The 24,362-nt window shown below is 40.2% G+C and overlaps 1 protein-coding gene across 2 annotated transcripts in view; it reads left to right on the top strand.

Annotated features, from left to right (window-relative positions):
- Nucleotides 1-24,362, top strand: part of RASA3 (RAS p21 protein activator 3) — a 266,350-nt gene that overhangs the window by 195,815 nt on the left and 46,173 nt on the right. For both annotated transcript variants that reach the window (XM_048856255.2, XM_048856250.2), the window contains exon 5: nucleotides 507-583. In XM_048856255.2, coding sequence (XP_048712212.1) covers nucleotides 507-583 — 77 coding nt within the window. The remainder of the gene's footprint in view (nucleotides 1-506; nucleotides 584-24,362) is intronic.

Raw genomic sequence — 24,362 nt, 5'->3', positions numbered from 1 at the left:
TTTGTTTAGTTGCCCTGCCTAGTACCTCTTCTTCTTTTGCAATTTATAACAGATTATAAATTTTAGCATGTGCAGGTTCATAATTTTGAAAACATAGGGTTTAGACGTATCCAGTTATCATACACTAATGTGATATTATTCTTGACTGGTGAGGTGCAGAATCTGTGCTTAAACTTTAAAACATTAAAATTAGATAAAGCTGAAATGAAATATTTTTAGTCTCAGGTTAGTCACTCAAACCTGTATTTCTCAATTACTGTAATATACAGAGGTAAGGTAAGGGACAGATTTTTATGGACTGAAGTTGAATTAGGAGGTTAGCCCGCTGATTTCATTTGACTAGTAAAAAAAACTGCTGAGACTGTATAGCTATTTAGTTAACTACTAAAACTATTTTTGAAATTGCAGATGGTGACAGACTTGCTTTGTTTTTAAGTGGAATGTTGTGGTTGGCTATATAATAATGCTGTAATTTTCATGTGGCATTATGTCATTCTGTATTTCAGGGAAAGGTACACCTAGAGCTGAGACTGAGTGAAGTCATAACAGACACTGGTGTCGTTTGCCATAAGCTTGCAACGCGGTAAGATCTGAAATGTAACTATAGAACGATAACGGTAACTTGACAATGATTTGCCCTCTTTAAAAATTAATGAAAATACTGTGTTATGAAGGAATATGTCAAATGCAAACAGTTTATAATACACAAAAAGAAAAGGAGGACTTGTGGCACCTTAGAGACTAACCAATTTATTTGAGCATAAGCTGTACCGCACGAAAGCTTACGCTCAAATAAATTTGTTAGTCCCTAAGGTGCCATAAGTCCTCCTTTTCTTTTTGAGAATACAGACTAACACGGCTGCTACTCTGAAACCAGTTTATAATACAGCATTTTAAAAAATTACTTTAATGAACCAAATCACTTATTACAATTGAATATTTTTGAGCTCTAAACTTTAAATCGCCTACTTTTTTATTTGAGATCTGCTCATCCATTTATAGGTTACATTATTTTTTTTCATGAAAAAAAAACAAATATATATGCTAGGTGGTTGTCTCTATTACTTTAAAATGTAAACAATCACTTATCCCAACTCTAGGTGCAGTATAAATATTAGAAACACAGCAAAGGATATCATAAATGTCCTTGTACTTTTAATAGGATTATACCAGCCAAGTGTCTTCACAACATAACCTGAATAGTGACAGAACATTACATGGCATGTATAATGATCAAAAGTCCACCAGCAATTATAACAGCAAACTCACAATCAGCTACCCCAGTTATCTCACCAACTCGTCACTGAAAAATGCAGAAGAAGTGAGATTCTCAGTAAATACTCTGAGGCTAATAAGTTTGAGTTCTGTCAGACCCCAGAGCAAGCAAGTGGAGTGAGTTCCAAAATCCCTCTTAGATTATGTTTACACTGGACCTGAAGGTGTAGTTTCCAACTTAGGTAGATATACCTTCAATAGCTCAATCAAAGCTAGTGCACTAAAAATAAAAGTGTAGCTACAGTGGGTGGGGCTAGCTGCCCCAAGTATGATCCCATCTGAAACCCTAGCTATGAACTTGGGCAGCTAGCACGTCCTGTCGCTCGGGCCACTTTGGCTACATTTCTGTGTTTAGTGTGCTAGCTCTGATTGAGGGTGGAAATTATACCTCCAGCTCCCTAGAACACCCACAGAAAGCCCTTGTGAGTAATTCCCTATGTTTTAAACCAGGGGACCTCTAGCTTGAATGCCTCTCCTGGCTGCAACTGCTGCAGTATCACTCAGAGAGAAGCAATCTTTCAAATAGTCGGGGCCCAAACCATTTATGCTGTTGGCGCTGTGAGAACTTTTTAGTGATAGCTTCAGAGGTCTTAACTGTCGTTATATTAGGACAAACACAGACAACGAAAGAAACGCCAACTCCCTGCTTTCACTTAAGCCTGGATATCTTTTTTTAATAACTTTGCTGAAGCCAGTCTTGTTGGGTTAATGGCCCAAGTAAATGATTAATTTTATTAACATGAGAAAGGAGAGTGGTCTCCTCACTCCTCTTTAAACCTCTCAAATGCCTTTCGAAGCTTGCTTTTCCTGAGGTGGTAGCGAAGTGTGGGAGGATGGATTTTTAAAGGGCTGGCTCCATAACAAGTCTTTTTCCCAAGGAGGAAAAGCTCTTAACAAAATTAGCTGGCTTGAATGTGTATTTAGCAGAATATTTTTATCCTGGTTCAATGTTTTTCTCTTCATTTGCTCCCTCCTTTTCGCACTTTTCAGTCCAACATGCAGCCTGCTTTCATCCGCTTGTTCTCTTCCAGGCACCCTTGTCTTGTTTCCTCATTCACCCATTCTTTACTTTTTTCACTTGGAGCTATAATCATAGATTCAATATTAATTAACCTAATGATTTGATTTAAAAGGCCCCATTTACACTTTAGCTGTCAACCAAACTTATTACCGAGTAGTGATATGGCTGGCTCAAAATGTTAGTAATCATGGCAGCTGTGTGTTTTGCCCTTGCCTGGAGCCTAGGGCTAGCACGTGGCTATCATCCCGTAAACATGCTGTAACACTGTTCTTTGCAACATAGACAGGACCTGTTACTCATGCCTGAGTGACCAGATTGGTTGATCCTTGTCCTTCCCAGCGCTGTCGGTAATAGGACATCCCAGAGTACACTGCTGCTATTGCCTTTGAGTGCATGTCTTCTGGCAATCAGATGTCTGCTGAGGGACTATGGGATAGCTGCCCAGATTCCCCCCTCCCCCCCAATACATGGGTACAAACATGATGAGGTAGCGATGTGTAAACTGACTGACACAGCTAGGTGCTTTACATCATCAGTGAAATCGGACCTTTAACATGTAACAATGTTTTTTTTAAATTAAATTCCTGAAGTGCCAGATGATGGTAACAATGGGAAATTGGTCATTGTCTTTCTACTTATTGTTCAAGTCTTGTACTACCAAGAAGCTGCATATATGTGATGTGGAAACAGCAGCATCTTACATACCAACAGTGATATGGAATTTCCTTTCTAACGCTTTCTAATATTCATCCGAGTGGACAAGTTTTAAATCCCTATTCGAATCTTTGTTTATGTGACGTTGGATTTAAGACTATTGCTTTTATTGGACACTGAAAATATTTTAACTTGGTTTGTGAAGCATTCTGTAACCTCGACTCACAAGGTATTGTTCAATAAATAGTGTGTATTAGCTCAATATTCAGAAATCCTTAGTTTCTAACCTCTGAGCCCTTGGTAATAGATCACAGCTCCCATGACCCATGTTACAATTTTAAAACCCACTGGCCCTCAAAACAAAACCTGTAAATAGGAATCTAAGGAAACTTTTATCCTACTGATGGTCCTTCCCACTCTCCTGCTATTTGCTCTGTAACTGATCTGAGCACACCATTCCCGCTGTGGCTGGCCTTGGAAGTGCCCCTGTATGTTGTTCACTACTGTGAGTGGGCAGGAAGGTTTGGAGTTTAGAAGGGGAGGCAGAGAAGATAAGCATTTATAGAGCATGTGGATAAAACACTTAAAATCGTTTGGTACAGTTTATGATGGCCGTACATGTCATTAGAGGAGGGAAAGAAAGCAAGTGCAGAAGGAAAGGAGAGGTGATTAGATCGGAAACAACACTGCAAAATAGTCTGGAATTTTTCATGCAGTATCTTTTTAAATTATTGTTTTAGCTGGATATATAAAGCCCTTGCAGATTCCTGCTATGTGACTTTTCCACCAGCTGACTCCTTGCTCACTCAGGCACGATTTGATTCTAGCCATATAAGGAGAGAACACAGTAATTGCTTAACAAAGAAATCTCCTCCTATGATCTGTGTAGATGGAAAATGCCAGAGGAAGGATGATGGAGAGGGAAGGGAGGGTGGAACCTTCCTTTTATTAAATAGTTTATGAATGAAAAGTAGAGACTCAATGAAATAGAGGGATGGAACAACCATTATAGATCTGTCAAGGCTCTTGGCTTTGTTGTGAATAGGACATGGAAGTGCTTAAAGCAAGGTTGAGATTGTACTTTTAGTGAGCAAATAAGATAAAGCTCTCATATGTGAAAGAGAACCTAAAATGATTACATCTGGTATTTTTCAGCAAATCACATTTTAAGGCTTTTCTCATGCCTTTTATTTCTTTTATGTCAGCTTTTTCTGCAGTGCTAATCATTTTGTATTTTCCCTACACATGCCATACAGTATTCTGCAATAGCCAGACTCTGTGAGATCAGGTTGACACTCCAGGCTTTCTCATTTAACTCTTCATTTCCTGGCTTTTGTGGATTTAATTTAAATGTCAGTGTTGTTTAACAGGATTGTTTGTAGTTTATTATTTTTAACAATAGTATTTAGAAAATAGAAACTGTCCTTAGATGACTGGTTTGGAGCTATTCTATAAATACTCTTATATACTACATAGACCAGAACAATCCAGATTTGCAGTTTCCCAGGAGATCGAAGGCTGCATCCAGTGGGCCAAATTTTCAAAAAAACTTGTGATGTGAGCAAACTTTTTGTGCCCCAACAGTACCGGTTGTCAAAAGACAAATACATGTTTGTGCCAGCAGACTGAAAATTAGGCTTGGCCAGAGACCTGATGCACCCTTTTTACCCATTGAGACCTACCCGCTGGCACGAGGAAATAAAGATCAGTCTCTTGTCAACATACCTCCTGTCAGACCCTTGTTACACTTGCCTTCTACCTTTGCGCACACTGCCGCCACCACCACCTCCTCTAGTTTCTCCGGGCCTGAAAGCAGCTGGCTCCTTGGTCTGCTGGAACACACCATGAGCATCAAGCTGGACAGGTGCATTTTATCTAAATAAAACGTCAGTGAAATGGATCATTAGAAGTGTTGTGCACTGAACACTTAAACAGAAGGGAAAGAAAATAAAACCCATAAAGCACTTTAGGTTTTCTTAGCTGCTGCAAAGGGAACAAAGAAAACGTGTAACTTCTCCCCTGGAAGCAGTCAATGCTGTCATTTAGCCCTAACCCACTAAGCTGTTGTGGTTTCTCAGCGTTCTGTAGTGGCTCTGGCAACTGCCACCACACAGTCTCCCAGGCTGGAGCTCTGTCACCGGAGATTAGAAGGAGAAGCATTAGTGGATTAGAAAAGAAGAGATTCAGGCACTGAGCTAGGCTGGCGGTGTCCCCAGGCGCTCCCTCTATCAATGAAGACGAACTCTATCTTATGCTATTCATCACCCCACTGAGGACTTGCAGTGGGCCCTGAAGGAACTGGCTTTGTTTGAGGGAGTTTTCAACCGGCATCTTGCTCTCTCCTAGCCCCAACTCTCAGAATGTCAGTCTTGTGAGTCTCTAGAGTGAAACACAGGGGAGGACTTAAGCTATAGGCTCATCCTATAAAGAGAGTGTGAGGCTGCAGCCCATTCGGTGATGACTCTGGCCTGAATGCATAGTGCAGACTCACTCCCACAATGAAAAAGAAAACATGCATAAGGCTGTGTGGCTGGCTCCCTGCATGTCACATTAATATAGACTAACTACTGTTGTGCACCTATTGCACAGCACTGTATGCCAGGCAAAAAGTGTGTGCGCGCGCAGTAGATCCTGGCATTCCTCACTCCCTTCCCCTCCCCTTCAAAAATCTTTCGCCCCCGCCCCCTCCACACACACACACACACACCCTGTTCCTCAGCACACATTTAATTGCCTTTTTTTCCCCTGTTGGCCGTAGCTGACCCAGTGGCCATCAAAAGGAGGATTTGGAGAACTTCTTTTTGTCTGCTGGTCCAGAACTTTGAGGCGCATGTGGGCAACCAAGTCCCATAAGCACATCCCATTCAGTTCTGGAAAAAGGTGGTGTGCACCTGACCCTGAGGCTATGCCTCTTCACCATCACTTAGTGTGCACAGGTGGCTGGCTGCACGCAGAGCCTCTTTGAAAATCCCATATGTCAACACCTCCTGTTTGCTCCAGGAAATACAGAGGCTTTAGGACTCAGTATGTGATACTCCAGTATGGTCCAAGTGGCCTTCTTCTTGATCAAACAGTTCAGTGTCACATGCTGGGACCTGGAGTTATGTCCATCTGCATCTTAATAGTGTAGGGGGGCAGTAGGTTCCATTGTAGAAATCCATGAGCCTCACTTTGGCCACACCAGTAGAGACATTCAAAAGTAATACTTCTGACTTCAAAGGTTCCTATGGGAAGAAGGCATTTAAGTCTCATTAAAGCTGCATGGGAGCTAGTCTCCCAGCTCCCTTTGACTCCTTTTGAAAATCCCAGTCCATGTCTGTAATTATTTATTTAAATGTCTGTATTTATTCAGTGTCCCCAGGTTGCTCCTTCCAGTGTTAACATTCATCATGCCTTGTCTCTTAAGTTAAAAAAGCCTGAAAACATCTGTTCTTGGAAGGCTTTTTCTTCTGCTTCTTTTGTTCTTTTCCAACAACAAATTTGTACAGCTGAGTTGTAGCTCATGAAGCGTGTTTATAAATGACAATGCTGACAGACTTAACTTGTGTGGCATTAGCAGCCACGGCTGCTTTTTGTATATAGCAATAACATAGTCTTCCAATGACTGACTCACAGATCTGCAAATGCATTAGTAATGCTCAAGTTTGGTTGGTAAATTAAGCATTTATAACCATGGGGTGGAGGATGTAGGGGCTGCTCTGCATTAATTTATGAATGCTATATGTGCTCTGTGGTTGTCCGAGCGCTTTAGGAGATGGATTCTGTCTGACTATATGGAGCTAAGGCCTGGTTTACACTTAAAAATTAGATCAACCTAGCTACGTTGCCTAGGTTGTGAAAAATTTTGCACCCTGAAGTATGAAGTTTGGTCAATCTAACCCACCGTGTAGAGACGGCTAGGTTGATAGAAAAATTCTTCCATCTACTTAGCTCCCACCTGTTGGACAGGTGGATTAACCCCTTCCGCCAAGGTAGGAAGCGTCTCCACCAGTGCAGCACTCTAGCTGTGCTGCTGTAGTGTAGACGTACCCTAAAAAAGCCTTTTAGGAGAAACAAGCAGGAAATGAGACAGTGACTAGAGATAAGACACCTCTGGGGCAAACACTTCAAAGGTCATTGAGAGACTTATGGCTGGGCTATTAATTGGGAAGGGCCCACCTGCTGTGGCTTAACCAAAGTTAAAAGGCTTATTTTGCCAGGGCTGGGGAGTCTAAGATCAAAAGGATACTAACCAGTCATAAAGTCCCTCTCTAGAGAGCAACATCGAGGTGGGATCAGTTGTCAGGCACAGTTTGGGGAAACAGGCTGAGACACAGAGAGGCTTCAGGAGAGAATCTAAAGAAGTTGGGCTACCTGGCGATCATGGAGGGGGGGAAGGTAAGCTGCAGATAGATATCTCTGCTCATAGACTGTTCTGGTTTAAAATTCTTGTGCTCTTTAGTGTTCCTACTGTTAAGAAGGAATGATGCTTTATTCTGAAAAAGTTGTATGGTCGCTGTACCACTGGTCACAGCTCCCAAGGCCAAAACTGCGGGTACAGAAGCTAAGACAGACCAGGGGAGGCAATCACAGTTAGCACACAAGTCCTGGTCTGACTGGCAGAACTGCATGATTCTACCATGAGAGATGTGACAGCTTGAGACTTGTCACTTGTGGGGATGAGACCCAGAGAGGGGACTGCAGTTCAGCTAGCTCGGTAACTGTGACACATGATATTTTAGTGCTTTTAAGTAAAATTAAAACACCTCCCATTCATCCAAATGCTTCCTTTTACTCACAAGCATTACTTCCTCCTTTTATGGCTTGTGGCATGACTAATTTGCTTTCATACAAGTACATAACTTTGTCAGATACAAATAATGTGTCAGGACAAATATTATTTGTCAGGACAAATAATGTGACTGTAATATCTGGGTTTGATTAAAAAGAAGACTTGGAGCTGAATGTCATCTGTGTATCGATGACACTGCAGGCCCAAATGTGACTGTTTCCTCTAGAGGCTTTATTTGCACATTGACAGGTGTAAAAACAGGGAGCCCAGCCTTCAGGGAGAACAGCTACTCAAAATTTGGTATAACAAAACTTTATATGCTTTATATATGATTCTCTAGCACAGGAAATAACAATATTATCTTTCTAGTTTTCCATTTGATAAAGTTGTTTTTAAGTGTCATTTCTGGAACATGAATATTAGTTTAAAAACAATGCCAGACTGCAGTTATTTGGGAATGTGGGAAGTAGATGGTTAGTACTGTAGGGTATATCGATACATACGCTTTTTTTCCTCTCAAGTAAATTGCCACTATGAGTCATGCAGGCATACAGTGCACAGCAAATCCATTCTGAGCTCACTTTCTCAGGGTCAAATAAGTATATTTTCCTGCATAAGATTTGAGCTGAATCAGTACAAAAATAATGGTGATGCTGAATGGGACTTAGCCAGTTTAATGTGCGCATGACTCAGCGCTCCTAGCCGCATTTGCAAGGATTTTGTCTTTTGTCTGCATCCACTAAAAACTACTACTAACATAATGCAATCTCAGGGTTTCACTTTCAATAAATGTAAGCATCCATTAAAATGTGTCACAACCTTCCCTTTCTTGAGAGCATGCCCTACATCAGTGGTCCATTGACCTCTGGGGGCCCACAGACTATGTCTAAGGGGTCTGTGAAAGATGACTATGGAAAGTAAAGTTTCAGATCCCAGAACAGGCATTCTGTTAGAATTTCTGATTAATCAAAAGTATGTCCGTACCCCCACCTACAAGGCAAAATCCAAAAGTGTTGTCATTACCATAGAAGCCCACAGTTTATTGCCCTTTCTCACATTACGTCAAATGCTATGCCAAGCATGTGTAACATTATAGTTGAATTCTGTTCAGTCAGCTTTTAGTTTAAGACTTCTATGGTAGGGGTCCGCAGACCACAGTTTGACTTTCCAAAGGGGTCCACACCTCCGTTCAAAATTTTGTAGGGGTCCGCAAATGAAAAAAGGTTGAAAACTACTGCCCTACATCAAAATATGCCTTTTCCTTTCATTTTGCTGCAGAACTGCATCTTGGGCTTGTTTTTAATCTTGTGTGTTTCATAACCAATTGAAAAAACATTTGATCTGAGGTTAAACCAGATAGCATCTGGTATCTGACAGTGCAGAATTGAAGTACTGTGAAAGAAGTCCTTCCCAATCCAAGGTATGCAGGATAGAATATGGGCTGGAGGAGAAATGCACATCCATAGTAAGATAAGAGTTTTCTTCCCAGCCACCCAGCCAAGCCCTCTCCTTCCCTTCTCTATCATCCCTGAAATCTCCACCATCTTGCCCATTCTGCAGGTTGAATTAAGTTCAAGATCCTCATACTCTCCCTCCAGGTTCCCCACCCCTACTTTTATCTCAACTCTCATTTCCTCCTGATGCTGTGCTCTTCCCAAACCTAGTGTCAATCTTCATTTTCCCCAGTTTTGAATAAAATCTTCCTTCAATGCCACTCCCTTATTCTTGAAACTCGTTCCTTTTCCTAACATTCCAGGCAAACATCCTTTTCTTCATAACCGTAATTAAAACTACACTGCTTCTGTGAGGCCTTTCAGCAATAATCCACCCCAAGCAGAGACTATTTTAAAGCCTGCATCATGGTGAGATCAAGCCATCATCTGAACAGCCTGTGCATTATGTGTAAGGCTGCATTTGAAGTGCTAGACAGGAACTGGTCTATTCTAAGTCAGTCTATTTCAACACTAAGTGCCAATGTTATTTAAATAACTTGAGGGTGCTTCCTGTTTTATACAGTAGTAAACATATTCAGAGTTAATAAGTGAAAGTTGAATAACTCATGCATAAATCCTTTTAAGAATAAATTAAATGTAATCTCTGAAGTTATTCAGGGTGATAGGAAAGTTTATTGGGAGTGTAGGAGGGTTAATAGTTCAAATGCTAAGGCAGCAATGTTTGCTATAGATACGTGGACCGGAGAGTTCTGAGGACAGTGGCTTCCAGTAGCTTGCACAATCTTTATAGGTTTTGCTGAGAAATAGCTCTATAAGGATTACACACTTCTTTGGCTGTCTAGAATTAAGGAGTTTCCATACATACAGTTACTGAGAAGTAGTCATACATGACTCTCAGTGCCAATCAGAATGGATGGAACTGCATAAGTACATGTGCAGTTATGGGTCAATAATTGTACAGCATCCTTTCACTCTCAGACAGTTCCACTGTAGTAATTGGAAAGAGCTAGGAAAGGGAAAGTTACGCAAAAGAAATCACTTTATTTCACATTTCCAGTTTGCAGCTTATCAACAGAAATGATGCAAATCAGACAAAATCAAAATATTATGTAAGCGCAGAATATTGCATTTTTGTGTATTAATGCGCAGTTTGGTATGTAAAAGCAGAAAAGTACAATTAACGTGTAGAATCAGAAATCCTATTAATGTTAATGTTTGTACAAAAGAGTTGTGTTGTTTTGCCATTAAATTTTACATGTTAACTTATGTGAGGGTGGGGGATTTCAGCCATGTTTTCCCCTCCTTCTTCCAACCCTCCACCTCCCCATGAAAGTTGGAGATAGACCAATTGGTTTTCAGCAATACCATTCTCAAGATGCTGTGTGTGTAATGGGAAAGGAAGTCTGAATAGTCTACCTATGCCAGAGAGCTCTGTGATTCCTTTAAGATAGCTCTGTGTTGAGAGCAGTGTAGAACAACACCATGCTTTGAGAAGCACTGAGAGGCAGGATGCTAGCCAGAGCCCTTGCTGTGAAGAGCAGACTCCCTCCTGCATGTCGGGCCTGCTTGGCCCTTATTCACAAACTGCAAGTTAAGCTGCTTGCACCCTACCCATTGTACACTTATGCAATACTAAGCACACTGTGGTCTAGAATGTGGCCACTTCTAAAAATCCTATAGAAAACTTCAATAGAAACCAAGGGGAAATTAGGATGCCGTCACTGAAAATCAGTTTTTTAGTGTCATTCAGTGTTTCTGTATTTTACAGTGTGTAAGTGAAAAGACCGCTACTTTACAAATGGAGTCGTGTGCAGTTTTCTTTTGCCACTCATTATTGACAATATACTGAGTTGCTGTATCCTTTACCTGCAGCTTCTGTGTCATAACTAATGGCAAGCAAAGGGAGCTTTTGAATTCCTTTTGAGTGTAGGTAGGTAGAAATGTGTTGTGAGCCCATTTAAAGAGCAAACCTGCATCAAACATCTCTTTAACAAGTGCAGTATGTAACATAATGCAGCTAGGCAATTTAATCCTGGAAAAATCGTGATGTGGCTATTTTCACAGCTTCACCAGCATGGACCATATTTATTGTTTTGATGGAACTCTCAGAGGAGCAATGTTATGGGATATGATCCAACTTAAAAAACAAACTTTTCCCTGAAAATCTTTTATCTTTAGTGAAGTCAAGTGTAAAAGTATAATTAGGCAGGCCAAAAAAGAATTTCAGGAGCAACTAGCTAAAGACACAGACAATTTTTTAAAGGCCATCAGAAGCAGGAAGCCTGCCTGTTAGTGTGCCACTGGATAATCAAGGGACTACAGGAACACTCGAGGAAGATAAGGCTGTTGCAGAGAAGGTAAATGAATTCTTTGCATCACTCTTTGCTGTGGAGGATGTGAGGGAAATTCCCACATCTGAGCCATCCTTTTTAGGTGACAGACCTGATGAACTGTCCCAGATTGAGGTGTCAGTAGAGGTGGTTTTGGAACAAATTGATAAATTAAACAGTTGTAAGTCACCAGGACCAGATGGTATTCACCCAAGAGTTCTGAAGGAGCTGAAATATGAAATTGCAGAACTACTAACCATGATATGTAACCTGCTGCTTAAATCAGTCTCTGTACCAGATGATAGCTAATGTAACACATATTTTTTTTTTTTTTTTGTAAAAAGGTTCCCGGAAGCAATCCTGACAATTACAGTCTAAGCCTAATTTCAGTACAAGGCAAACTGGCTGAAGCTATAGTAAAAATAACAGAATTATCAGACACTTAGATGAGCACAATTTGTTCGGGAAGAATCAACATGGCTTCTGTAAAGGGAAATCATGCCTTACCAATCTATTCAAATTCTTTGCGGGAGTCAACAAGCATTTGGACAATGGTGATACAGTTGATCTAGTGTACTTGGGCTTTTTACAAGGTCCCACACTAAAGGTTCTTAAGCAAGCAAGGGATAAGAAGGAAGGTCATGGATCGGTAACTTGTTAAAAGTTAGGAAAACAAAGGATAGGAATAAATGGTCGGTTTTCACAGTGCAGAGAGGTAAATAGTAGAGTCCCCCAAAGTCTGTACTGGGACCAGGGCTGTTCATAAATGATCTGAAAAAGGGGGTAAACAGTATGGTGGCAAAGTTTGCAGATGATACTAAACTACTCTAGATAGGTAAGACCAAAGCTGACTGTGAAGAGTTACAAAGGGATCTCAGAAAACTGGGTGACAGGTTAACAAAACGGCAGATGAAATTCAGTGTTGATGAGTGCAGAGTAATGCACATTAGAAAACATAATCCCAACTGTACATACAAAATGACAAGGTCCTACCACTCAATAAAAGGATCTTGGAGTCGTGGATAGTTCTTTGAGAACATCTACTCAATGTTCAGTGGCCGTCAAAAATGCTTAACAGAATGCTAGGAACCAGTAGGAAAAGGGATACATAATAAGATAAAAATTATCATTATGCTACTATATAAATCTATGGTATGCCCATATCTTGGGCAGTTCTGGTCACCCTATATCGAAAAAGATGTATTCAAATTGGAAAAAGTTCAGAGAAGGGCAAGAGAAATGATTAGGGGTATGGAACAGTGTCCATATGAGGAGAGATTAAAAAGACTGGAACTGTTCAGTTTAGAAAAGAGACGACTAAGGCAGTTCTATAAAACCATGAATGGTGTGGAGAAAGTGAATAAGAAAGTGTTATTTACTACTTCACAGGACCAGGAGTCACCCAATGAAATTAATGGGCAGCAGATTTAAAACTAACATAAAGAAGTACTTCTTCATAGAGTGCACAGTCAGCGTGTCCAACTCATTGCCAGAGGATGGTGTAAAAGCCAAAAGTATAACTGGGTTCAAATAAGAATTAGATAAATTCTTGGAGGATAGGTCAGTGAATGGCTATTATCCATGATGGTCAGAGAAGCAATCCCGTGCTCTGGGTGTCCCTAGGCCTCTGACTGCCAGATGCTGGGACTGGACGACAGCAAATGGATCACTTAATAATTTTGCTGATTTGTTCATTCCCGCCGAAGCATTCGGCACTGGCCATTGTTAGAAGACCTGATACTGGGCTAGATGGACCATTGGTCCGACCCAGTATGGCCATTCTTATGTTCTTATCTACTCTTGTTAGAAGTAATACCTAAAATTACTATAAATAAAAGAGATCAGAGAGAAAAGCTTGGATATCTTTTTAAAAGATATGCTCTATCTCAAACAGAAGTTATGAGTTTGATGCAGAAATTATCGGGTGAGGGTTTTGGCTCATGTAATGCAGGAGGTCAGACTAGATGAAAACATAGTCTCTTCTGGCCTTAAAATCTATGGAGAAAACTAGTAAGTTAGTTATAAAGTGCATAATGTATCTGAAGCTTTAAATCTATGGAGAAAACTAGTAAGTTAGTTATAAAATGTATAATGTATCTGAAGCTTTAAAAATTGCATTAATATGAACATGGGTCTGAGCTGCTTGTATAATAACTGAAATTATGCAGCAAATATAGGATATTAATTAGGGTTGGTTATACCAGAATAGCTGCTTGACCATGCCCTAATTTGAATGGTGGTTTTGAAATGTTTTCTTAAAAGATTTAAATAACCAAAGAACATAAATAATCCAAAAAAGTCTTTTATTTACATTGTCTTTCACTCCAAAAGATCCCAAAGTGCTTTACAAAACTGCACAGAACAGGGAATATGCAAAAATCACTTCATTCACAAATGAAGTACATCCTCCTCTGGGTTGGAACATGATAGCTTTTAAGTGGGCTCAGAAGAAGTCAATGCCCTTTTAGGGTAGAAGCAAAATAGAATATTGTATCCAACTAGAAACTTGTTAAATAGAATGAATCATAGAATCATAGAATATCAGGGTTGGAAGGGACCCCTGAAGGTCATCTAGTCCAACCCCCTGCTCAAAGCAGGACCAATGTTAACACTTGTTAACAATGTTAACAATGTTAACACTTCAGGTTAGCCAGGACACCAGGGCTAATACCCTTACCTTTGTGGTGGGGGAAATGCGATGGAATGTCTAACAACCCCAACTGGTCAAGACATTTAATGTCTAATTTGAAAGACTGAATATCCAACTGCAGACTGCACCATGGCACTGTGCTAGGGCAGTGCTTCAGTAGCCGCTTAGAGGTGAGAAGAGCCACTTAGCAAATCATGAACACTATTCCCTGCAGCACCCAGGTTGAGAGCATTTAAAAAATAAGGGACATCAGGCAGGGTCAGCCCATGTGTACATTTTTGCAGTACCTTAACAATTATTTTATTTTTAATATTTAAATACGTGTTTGTCCAGTTGTAATGCAGGAAGATGCAAGAATAGGAAAGCTTTACCTCTAGTGGAAGTTTTTTGTGTTTTGAGCCATTCCTTTTAACTTTTCCACGGTGTGACATGACTTGATATGTCCTTTTCTGATGTCAGCTAGTAGTGCCGTCTTGTACGTATGTACAATGTGAATCTTCCAGTCATAGAGCAGTAGAAGGTATAAAATAATCTCCAGGAGATATGGCTCTTCTCAAGTGCCCTTATAAATGGACAGAACTATAAGTGTGGAGCTTAGCTCTGTATTCTAGACCAGCAGTGCGACTGAGAATGTTCAGAAACATGCAGCTCACTGTCATTTACCTGATCTAGAAAGTGAGCTAATAGGAGCTGTGGAAAGTGCTGGGAGAGGGGAACAAAATATGTAATTCGGCATTCTGTGACTGGTGAAAATTTCCTAAATTTAATGGTTCATGAATCCTGTTTAGCCTGAATTTCTGTAAAGCCAAGCATATTTTTTTAGAGTTAATTTCATGGGAAAATGTATTAAAACTGTGCAGGTTTTGTCTGTATGGTGTTCTTGTTTGGAAGGAACATCTTTCTTGTGGTCCTGTGAATACTGTGAATTAAACAGAACTTTACAAACCTGATTCACTTTGAACTGTCAGAGCAGTGAAAGAAGATGGCACAATTTCACTTTCTGGTTTTTGTGCATTAACTCAGTCCCACTAAATGATGGGTTACATTTATTTTATTTTTGGTTTACTTTCCTAATGTTATTACAGATCTGCTATCTACTGTCAAGAGAATGAGTACCTGGGATTATACTGTTGAATGTCAATTACAGTGGTATTTTCCTGATTTGCTACATTTTGGGTGGTGGTGGTTTTTTTGTTTGTTTTTTTTAAAGAGTTTCTAACAATTCCAGTCTATAATGTAGGGTTGAGTCATCCTGAAATTCTCTCACTAATTACCTGCGGAGTTGCAGCATATTGTTTTATAACAAGGAGGTGTGTTTCTGGGGGGTTTTTGTTACTCTCTGATTAAGAAGGCATAAAATCCCTTTTTTGGTGTCAACTTTGACACACTTATTAGTTTTGAGAGGAGAATCAGAAAGTGTTATATAGTTTGCCTGCATTACTCTGAGAAGTCATAAAACATAATAAGTATTGCTTTATTTAAGTATTTAAGTATTGCTGATGAATCAGTTCAGTTTGCATTAATTAATGAAAGTATTGCATCTAACTAGAGATCACTGCCCTTTAGTAATAAAAAGTTGTTAATCAAAATCAGTATCTCTCTAATTAGTAGGGCTGTCAATCACAGTTAACTCAAAAAAAATTAATCGCGATTAAAAAAAATCAATCAGGATTCATCGCAGTTTTAATTGCACCGTTAAACAATAGAATACCAATTGAAATTTATTAAATATTTTGGATGTTTTTTCTACATTTTCACATATATTGTGTTCTGTGTTGTAATTGAAATCAAATTGTATATTTTTATTACAGATATTTGCACTGTAAAAATGGTGAACAAAAGAAATAGCATTTTTCAGTTCACCTCATACAAGTACTGTAGTGCAGTCTTTGTTGTGAAAGTGCAATTTACAAATGTAGATTTTTTTTGTTACATAACTGCACTCAAAAACAAAACAATGTAAAACTTCAGCGCCTACAGGTCCACTCAGTCCTACTTCTTGTTCAGCCAATTGCTAAGAGAAACAAGTTTGTTCGCATTTACAGGAGATAATGTTGCCCTCTTCTTCTTTACAATGTCTCCTGAAAGTGAGAACAGGCATTTGCATGGCATTTTGTAGCTGGCATTGCAAGGTATTTACATGCCAGATATGCTAAACATTCATATGCCCCTTCATGCTTCGGCCACCATTCCAGAGGACATGCTTCCATGCTGATGACACTCGTTAAATAAATAATGTGTTAATTAAATTTGTGACTGAACTCCTTGGCAGAGAATTGTATTTCCCTTGCTCCCTTTTCCCCGCATTCTGCCATACATTTCATGTTATAGCCATCTTGGATGATGACCCAGCACATGTTGTTCATTTTAAGAACACTTTCACTGCAGATTTCACAAAACACAAAGATGGTACCAATATCAGTTTTCTAAAGATAGCTACAGCACTCAACCCAAGGTTTAAGAATCTGAAGTACCTTCCAAAATCTGAGAGGGATGAGGTGTGGAGCATGCTTTCAGAAGTCTTAAAAGAGCAACACTCCAATGCAGAAACTACAGAATCCAAACCACCAAAAAAGAAAATCAACCTTCTGCTGGTGGCATCTGGCTCAGATAATGAAAGTGAGCATGGTTGAAGCATGAAGGGACATATGAATCTTTAGTGCATTTGGCACATTAATATCTTGCGACGCTGGCTACAACAGTGCCATGCGAGCGTCTGTTCTCGCTTTCAGGTGACATTGTAAACAAGAGGCGGGCAGCATTATCTTCTGCAAATGTAAACAAACTTGTTTGTCTGAGCGATTGGCTGAACAAGAAGTATGACTGAGTGGACTTGCAGGCTCTAAAATTTTACATTGTTTTATTTTGGAATTCAAGTTTTTTTGTACATAATTCTACATTTGTAAATTCAACTTTCATGATAAAGAGATTGCACAACAGTACTTGTATTAGGTGAATTGAAAAATACTATTTTCTTTTTTTACAGTGCAAATACTTGTAATCAAAAATAAATATAAAGTGAGCATTGTACACTTTGCATTCTGTCTTGTAATTGAAATCTATATATTTGAAAATGTAGAAAACTCCAAAAATATTTAAATAAATGGTATTCTATTATTTTTTAACAGTGCGATTAATCACGATTAATTTTTTTAATCACAATGAATTTTTTTAATTGCTTGACAGCCCTACTAATTACTCATATGCATGCAGCCAAAGTTGTTTGAGTTTTATGTATTTCAGTTTATGTTTTTGACGACACAGTATTTCACTTCTGTACTGTTAGCAGTTACATCTGCTTCGCTTGAGCCAGGACATACCAGATGTGGTCTCCAGAAGACTGAGGACTTTATGTAGCATTTTAGAAGCACCGTTGATTGTTTTTTGTGTATGTAAATAATCATTGATTTATTTATATTCTTAAATGTGAATTATTTACTTTTATTTATTAAAATAGATGTATTTGCTGCAGTATCTCTAACTACATTTGCAAATTATGTGAAGTGGGAATCTACATGAAAAAATCAAGAAAGATTTACAAAATATGTAAGATATCTATACACCTAAGAAGGAGTTAAAAAGAAGTTTGTTTTTATACTTGTATAGGCACAGAAAGTGCAGATTTTTAGGGAGTAGGTAGAGATGAAAAAATAAATTAGCTGAGCTTCCATCCTGGTAGTTCTGCAACCTTTGTTCATTTTGTTTTAAAGCTGAAGTTTGTATTTTAAACTTTCAGCCAACTGACTAACATTTATTTACAGGGAGTTTGGAGGTTTGTCGGCCTTTTGGAAGAAATGTGTTCTGAGATGAGATGACTTTATCTTCTGTACTCTTTTCTGTGACAGTTGTAGCCAGAGTTAGGAATGTCTGTAGATACACATTATTTATTTACTTGTCAAGATCTTTATTTAAAACACCCAGTCTGTGACCAGAATGGAGTAATTCTGCTCCCTATTTGGCCCATCATGTCAGAATTTGAGAACTCTTAGCTAAGGCTAGAAGGTGCTTCTTTTGTCTTACTGTTCTTTTCTCGCAGTTGAATCCTCTTGTCTCTTTAGAACACTTTTCTCATTTTTGCTTACCTCCGTTGTGTTCTTTGTTGTTCTGCCTTGCTTCTTATCATCTTAAGTGGCTCCTTTATTCTCTCCTCTCCATCTATCTTGAAGATTCATCTCTTCTTCTTTTCTCACTACTCTCTTGGCAACCTGATCCACTCCCATGGCTTCACCTGCCACCTCTGTGGGTGATTCCCAAATCTGTCCATGTTCCTGAAATTCTCCTGCTCCTTGCATCTCCTCTTCAATGTCCCTATACCACTGAATTTCAGTCTTTCCAGAACTGGCTTCTTATATTTTTTTCTCCTGACCCTTCTTCACCTTCCGTCTTTTGATACTGATATGGTTACCCATCTGTTGAACTGTAGAGGATGTCCAGGACCTTCCAGATCAGCTTCCCAGTGGAAAGAGAAACCAGTTACCTGGAATCTGGGTATATTCTAAGTGTAACTTATTTTATGTGTGCACATGCACCAGTCCTGACATGACACTTGTGACACTTGTCATGACAGACTTTTCTATCTCCCAGACTCTCAACCTCTATTTAATTTTGATTCTTCCTTTCATTCTGTTCTCACATATAGAGTCCCTCATTCCTTCAATTTAATATTGCCCAAATCCACTATCCCCACAGCTCAAACCTTTGTCTGGGCGCTGATCGTCTCTCACCGTGTTTATCATAACCACCTCCATTCTGTCCTCCTCTCCTCTCACATTCCCCACTAACCACACCATTTTGTCCCAAATGCCACTACAGTGGCTCTGTTCAGGTCACCCAGTCCTTGAATACCTGGTTTCCTTTCTTCCTGCATCCAACTGGAAATACTTCACTTCACGTACAAAGGCCTACATAACTTCATCTCTCCTCACATCTTGGATCTGTTCCCTCCTACTCCCCTACTCATTCAGTATCTGCTTCTGTTCCTCTTGCCTTACTACTCCCTTTGTTTCTTTTCACACACTCTGTTTTGCACTTTCTGTGATGCTGCTACCTGCATTTGGGTCTCTGTCTCCTCTGAAAAGCTGCTTCTTCTAAAAATCTTTCCTTCTCCTCACCAGTAATTTCTCTTTGCTCTCTCATGCCTGAACTGTTATTCCATGTAATAAAATGCAGTACTGATGCCAAGGCAGATGTAATGGTCATTAAGTGCACATTTTTAAAATTCCACTGAGCATCTGTGTGTTACTGCATGTGTCCTCATTAAGGGCCTTGAGGTGTCTTCAGCTAAGAGAATTTAACTCGATTTTTTTAATATTAACACTACAGAACATCTTTTTATTCTTATTTGTCTTTAAGGGAGCTTGCAGCTCTTTTATAATTTATTCATAAAATGATTAAACTGCTAATGAATTAACTTCCTGTCCTGCGAGAACAGTATGGTTGACACACAGTTTTTATTCTGCTTCCTTTCTGTAGTGTGCCAGATGGGTCTTGTGTATATGTGCGGTTTTTTAAATATCTTCCTAAAGCTGTTATTAGGAGCCAGCCTTGGTATTTTGAGCCACAATGTGGAGACCTCTCTAATTGGTTTTCATATTATTAGCAGCAGAAAAATGAAAAAAAAAATCCATGTGAGTTATACTGTACAAAAATTCTGAGACTCTTATTTTACAAAATGAAACTGGAAAAAGTCCTCTTTAGTGGAATAGGGTCAGGTTAGACTTGAAGTGTTGGCGTTATTTTGCTTTTGCACTTAATTTAATTAAAATTCTCTTCAGATTTTGTTATTGTGGTTTTAATGTAATATTGATTCTTCTTTCCTAATAACTTTGTCTTAACTCATTTTTCTCTTACATTAGCCCTTTATTTAGTCATTATACTTTATGCATTGTTTTTGTATATTAAGAAAACATAAGAATGGCCATAGTGGGTCACATCAAAGGTCCATCTTTCCCAGTATCCTGTCTTCCGACAGTGGCCAGTGCCAGGTGCCCCAGAGGAAATGAACAGAACAGGGAATCATCAAGTGATCCATCCCCTGTTGCCCATTCCTAGCTTCTGGCAAACAGAGGCTAGGTACACCATCCCTGCCCATCCTGGCTAATGGCCATTGATGGACCGATCCTCCATGAACTTATCTAGTTCTCTTTTGAACCCTGTTATAGTCTTGACCTTCACAACATCCTCTGGCAAAGAGTTCCGCAGACTGACTGTGTGAAAAAATACTTCCTTTCATTTGTTTTAAATCTGCTGCCTATTAATTTCATTTGGTGGCCCCTAGTTCTTTTGTTATGAGAAGGAGTAAATAACACTTCCTTATTTACTTTGTCCACACCAGTCATGATTTTATAGACCTCTGTCATATCCCCCCTTAATCGTCTCTTTTCCAAGCTGGAAAGTCCCAGTCTTATTAATCTCTCCTCATATGGAAGCCGTTCCATACCCCTAATCATTTTCATTGCCCTTTTCTGAACCTTTTCCTATTCCAATACATCTTTTTTGAGATGGGGCGACCACATCCGCAAGCAATATTCAAGATGTGGGCATAACATGGATTTATATAGAGGCAATATGATATTTTCTGTCTTATTATCTATCCCTTTCTTAATGATTTCCAATGATTATATTGTCCCTGTAGCACTGTAAAATTTCACTTAAAGTTAGGCAAATGGTAAAGGACTTTGCTGAATTGAGGTCATAATGCACACAAACAAGAAGGGCAAAGTTAAAGCTGGCTTGTAATGTTAGCATTGGCATTTCCCGATTTCCCTCCTGGTTTTTTTATATGGAATTTTTAGGGTTTTTAGGAGAAAAATCAGAGTAATTGCCTTTAGTATTTGCCTAGGTCATCTGGCTAAATGCCACAAGTAAGCCAAAAGTTGAAACCAGGTTGACATGCCATGCCACTGAAAATATTTTGCATAATGTGTGTAAAAATCTCTGTGTCGTGAGGCTCCCAAAGGTTCATATGGAAAACTTTGTGAAGGAAACAAGGAATACTGTGCAGCCCTTTCTCTGATATTTAAAATAGTGGGTGAAATTTTGTCCCCACTCAAGTCAAGGGAAGTTTTGCTATTGATTTGAATGGAGCAAGGATTTCACCCAGTGTCTCAAACTGGAACTACTTTGTGAATATTGCTGTTTCTTTTCCTTCAACACACATGTATCCACACAACATGCACCCTTGAATAATACGAAAGGTATGTCATAGAATCATAGAATATCAGGGTTGGAAGGGACCTCAGGAGGTCATCTAGTCCAACCCCCTGCTCAAAGCAGGACCAATCCCCAACTAAATCATTCCAGCCAGCCAGGGCTTTGTCAAGCCGGGCCTTAAAAACCTCAAAGGAAGGAGATTCCACCACCTCCCTAGGTAACCCATTCCAGTGCTTCACCACCCTCCTAGTGAAAAAGTTTTTCCTAATATCCAACCTAAACCTCCCCCACTGCAACTTGAGACCATTACTCCTTGTTCTGTCGTCTGGTACCACTGAGAACCGTCTAGATCCATCCTCTTTGGAACCCCCTTTCAGGTAGTTGAAAGCAGCTATCAAATCCCCCCTCATTCTTCTCTTCTGCAGACTAAATAATCCCAGTTCCCTCAGTCTCTCCTCATAAGTCATGTGTTCCAGCCCCCTAATAATTTTTGTTGCCCTCTGCTGGACTCTTTCCAATTTTTCCACATCCTTCTTGTAGTGTGGGGCCCAAAACTGGACACAGTACTCCAGATGAGGCCTCATCAATGCCGAATAGAGGGGAATGATCACGTCCCTCGATCTGCTGGCAATGTTCCTACGTATACAGCCCAAAATGCCGTTAGCCTTCTTGGCAACAAGGGCACACTGTTGACTCATATCCAGCTTCTTGTCCACTGTAACCCCTAGGTCCTTTTCTGCAGAACTGCTGCCTAGCCACTCGGTCCCTAGTCTGTAGTGGTGCATGGGATTCTTCCGTCCTAAGTGCAGGACTCTGCACTTGTCCTTGTTGAACCACATCAGATATCTTTTGGCCCAATCCTCTAATTTGTCTAGGTCCCTCTGTATCCTATCCCTACCCTCCAGCGTATCTAGCACTCCTCCCAGTTTAGTGTCATCTGCAAACTTGCTGAGGGTGCAATCCACACCATCCTCCAGATCATTAATGAAGATATTGAACAAAACCAGACTCAGGACCGACCCTTGGGGCACTCCGCTTGATACTGGCTTCCAACTAGACATGGAGCCATTGATCAGTACCCGCTGAGCCTGATGATCTAGCCAGCTTTCTATCCACCTTATATCTATTCATCCAGCCCATACTTCTTTAACTTGCTGGCAAGAATACTGTGGGAGACGGTATCAAAAGCTTTGCTAAAGTCAAGGAATAACACGTCCACTGCTTTCCCCTCATCCACAGAGCCAGTTATCTCCTCACAGAAAGCAATTAGATTAGTCAGGCATGACTTGCCCTTGGTGAATCCATGCTGACTGTTCCTGATCACTTTCCTCTCCTCTAAGTGTTTCAAAATTGATTTCTTGAGACCTGCTCCATGATTTTTCCAGGTACTGAGGTGAGGCTTACTGGCCTGTAGTTCCCCAGATCCTCCTCCTTCCTTTTTTTAAAGATGGGCACTACATTAGCCTTTTTCCATTCATCTGGGACCTCCCCCGATCACCATGAGTTTTCAAAGATAATGGACAATGGCTCTGCAATCACATCAGCCAACTCCTTTAGCACCCTTGGATGCAGTGCATCTGGCCCCATGAACTTGTGCTCGTCCAGTTTTTCTAAATAGTCCTGAACCACTTCTTTCTCCACAAAGGGCTGGTCACCTCCTCCCCGTGCTGTGCTGCCCAGTGCAGTAGTCTGAGAGCTGACCTTGTTCGTGAAGACAGAGGCAAAAAAAGCATTGAGTACATTAGCTTTTTCCACATCCTCTGTCACTAGGTTGCTTCCACCATTCAGTAAGGGGCCCACGCTTTCCTTGACCACCACCTTGTTGCTAACATATCTGAAGAAACCCTTCTTGTTACGCTTAACATCCCTTGCTAGCTGCAACTCCAAGTCTGATTTGGCCTTCCTGATTTCACTCCTGCATGCCTGAGCAATATTTTTATACTCCTCCCTGTCCAATCTTCCACTTCTTGTAAGCTTCTTTTTTGTGTTTAAGATCAGCATGGATTTCACTGTTAAGCCAAGCTGGTCACCTGCCATATTTACTATTCTTTCTACACATCGGGATGGTTCCTGCAAACGTATTCTGCTGCTCTCCTTTCTTCCTTGTATCAGGATCCTGAACTCGACCATCTCATGGTCACTGCCTTCCAGGTTCCCATCCACTTTTGCTTCCCCTACTAATTCTTCCCTGTTTGTGAGTAGCAGGTCAAGAAGAGCTCTGCCCCTAGTTGGTTCCTCCAGCACTTGCACCTGGAAATTGTCCCCTACGCTTTCCAAAAACTTCCTGGATTGTCCGTGCACTGCTGTATTGCTCTCCCAGCAGATATTGAGGTGGTTGAAGTCCCCCATGAGAACCAGGGCCTGCGATCTAGTAATTTCTGTTAGTTGCCTGAAGAAAGCCTAGTCCACCTCATCCCCCTGGTCTGGTGGTCTATAGCAGACTCCCACCACGATATCACGCCTGTTGCTCACACTTCTAAACTTAATCCAGAGACTCTCAGGTTTTTCTGCTTTTCATACCGGAGCTCTGAGCAGTCATACTGCTCTCTTACATACAATGCAACTCCCCGACCTTTTCTGCCCTGCCTGTCCTTCCTGAACAGTTTATATCCATCCATGACAGTACTCCAGTCATATGAGTTACCCCACCAAGTCTCTGGTATTCCAGTCACATCATAATTCCTTGACTGTGCCAGGATTTCCAGTTCTCCCTGCTTGTTTCCCAGACTTCTTGCATTTGTGTATAGGCACTTGAGATAACTCACTGATCATCCCGTTTTCTCAATATGAGGCAGGAGTCCTCCCCTCTTGCGCTCATGTCATTTTCAAATAACTGATTCTCCTTTAAGGAAGGGATGGGGAGTCTACATGCTTGGATAACCCTACCTTCTGTAGCTCTGCTGAATGATTCACTGCATAGGGAAACTCTATATAGGCAGCACCATTCACTATTGCTATTATGTAGTCAATTGGTACAATGATTACAGCCCATGGTTGGAAGCCCACACGCAGGAGAAATATTAATGTTGTCAAATGTGAACTATTTTGTCTTCTG

Source organism: Caretta caretta, chromosome 1 (assembly GCF_965140235.1).
Source record: "Caretta caretta isolate rCarCar2 chromosome 1, rCarCar1.hap1, whole genome shotgun sequence".
In the NCBI taxonomy this organism is placed as follows: Eukaryota; Metazoa; Chordata; order Testudines; family Cheloniidae; genus Caretta; species Caretta caretta.
Note: the sequence above shows the minus strand (reverse complement) of the source record. Positions and strands in the feature narration are given on the sequence as shown.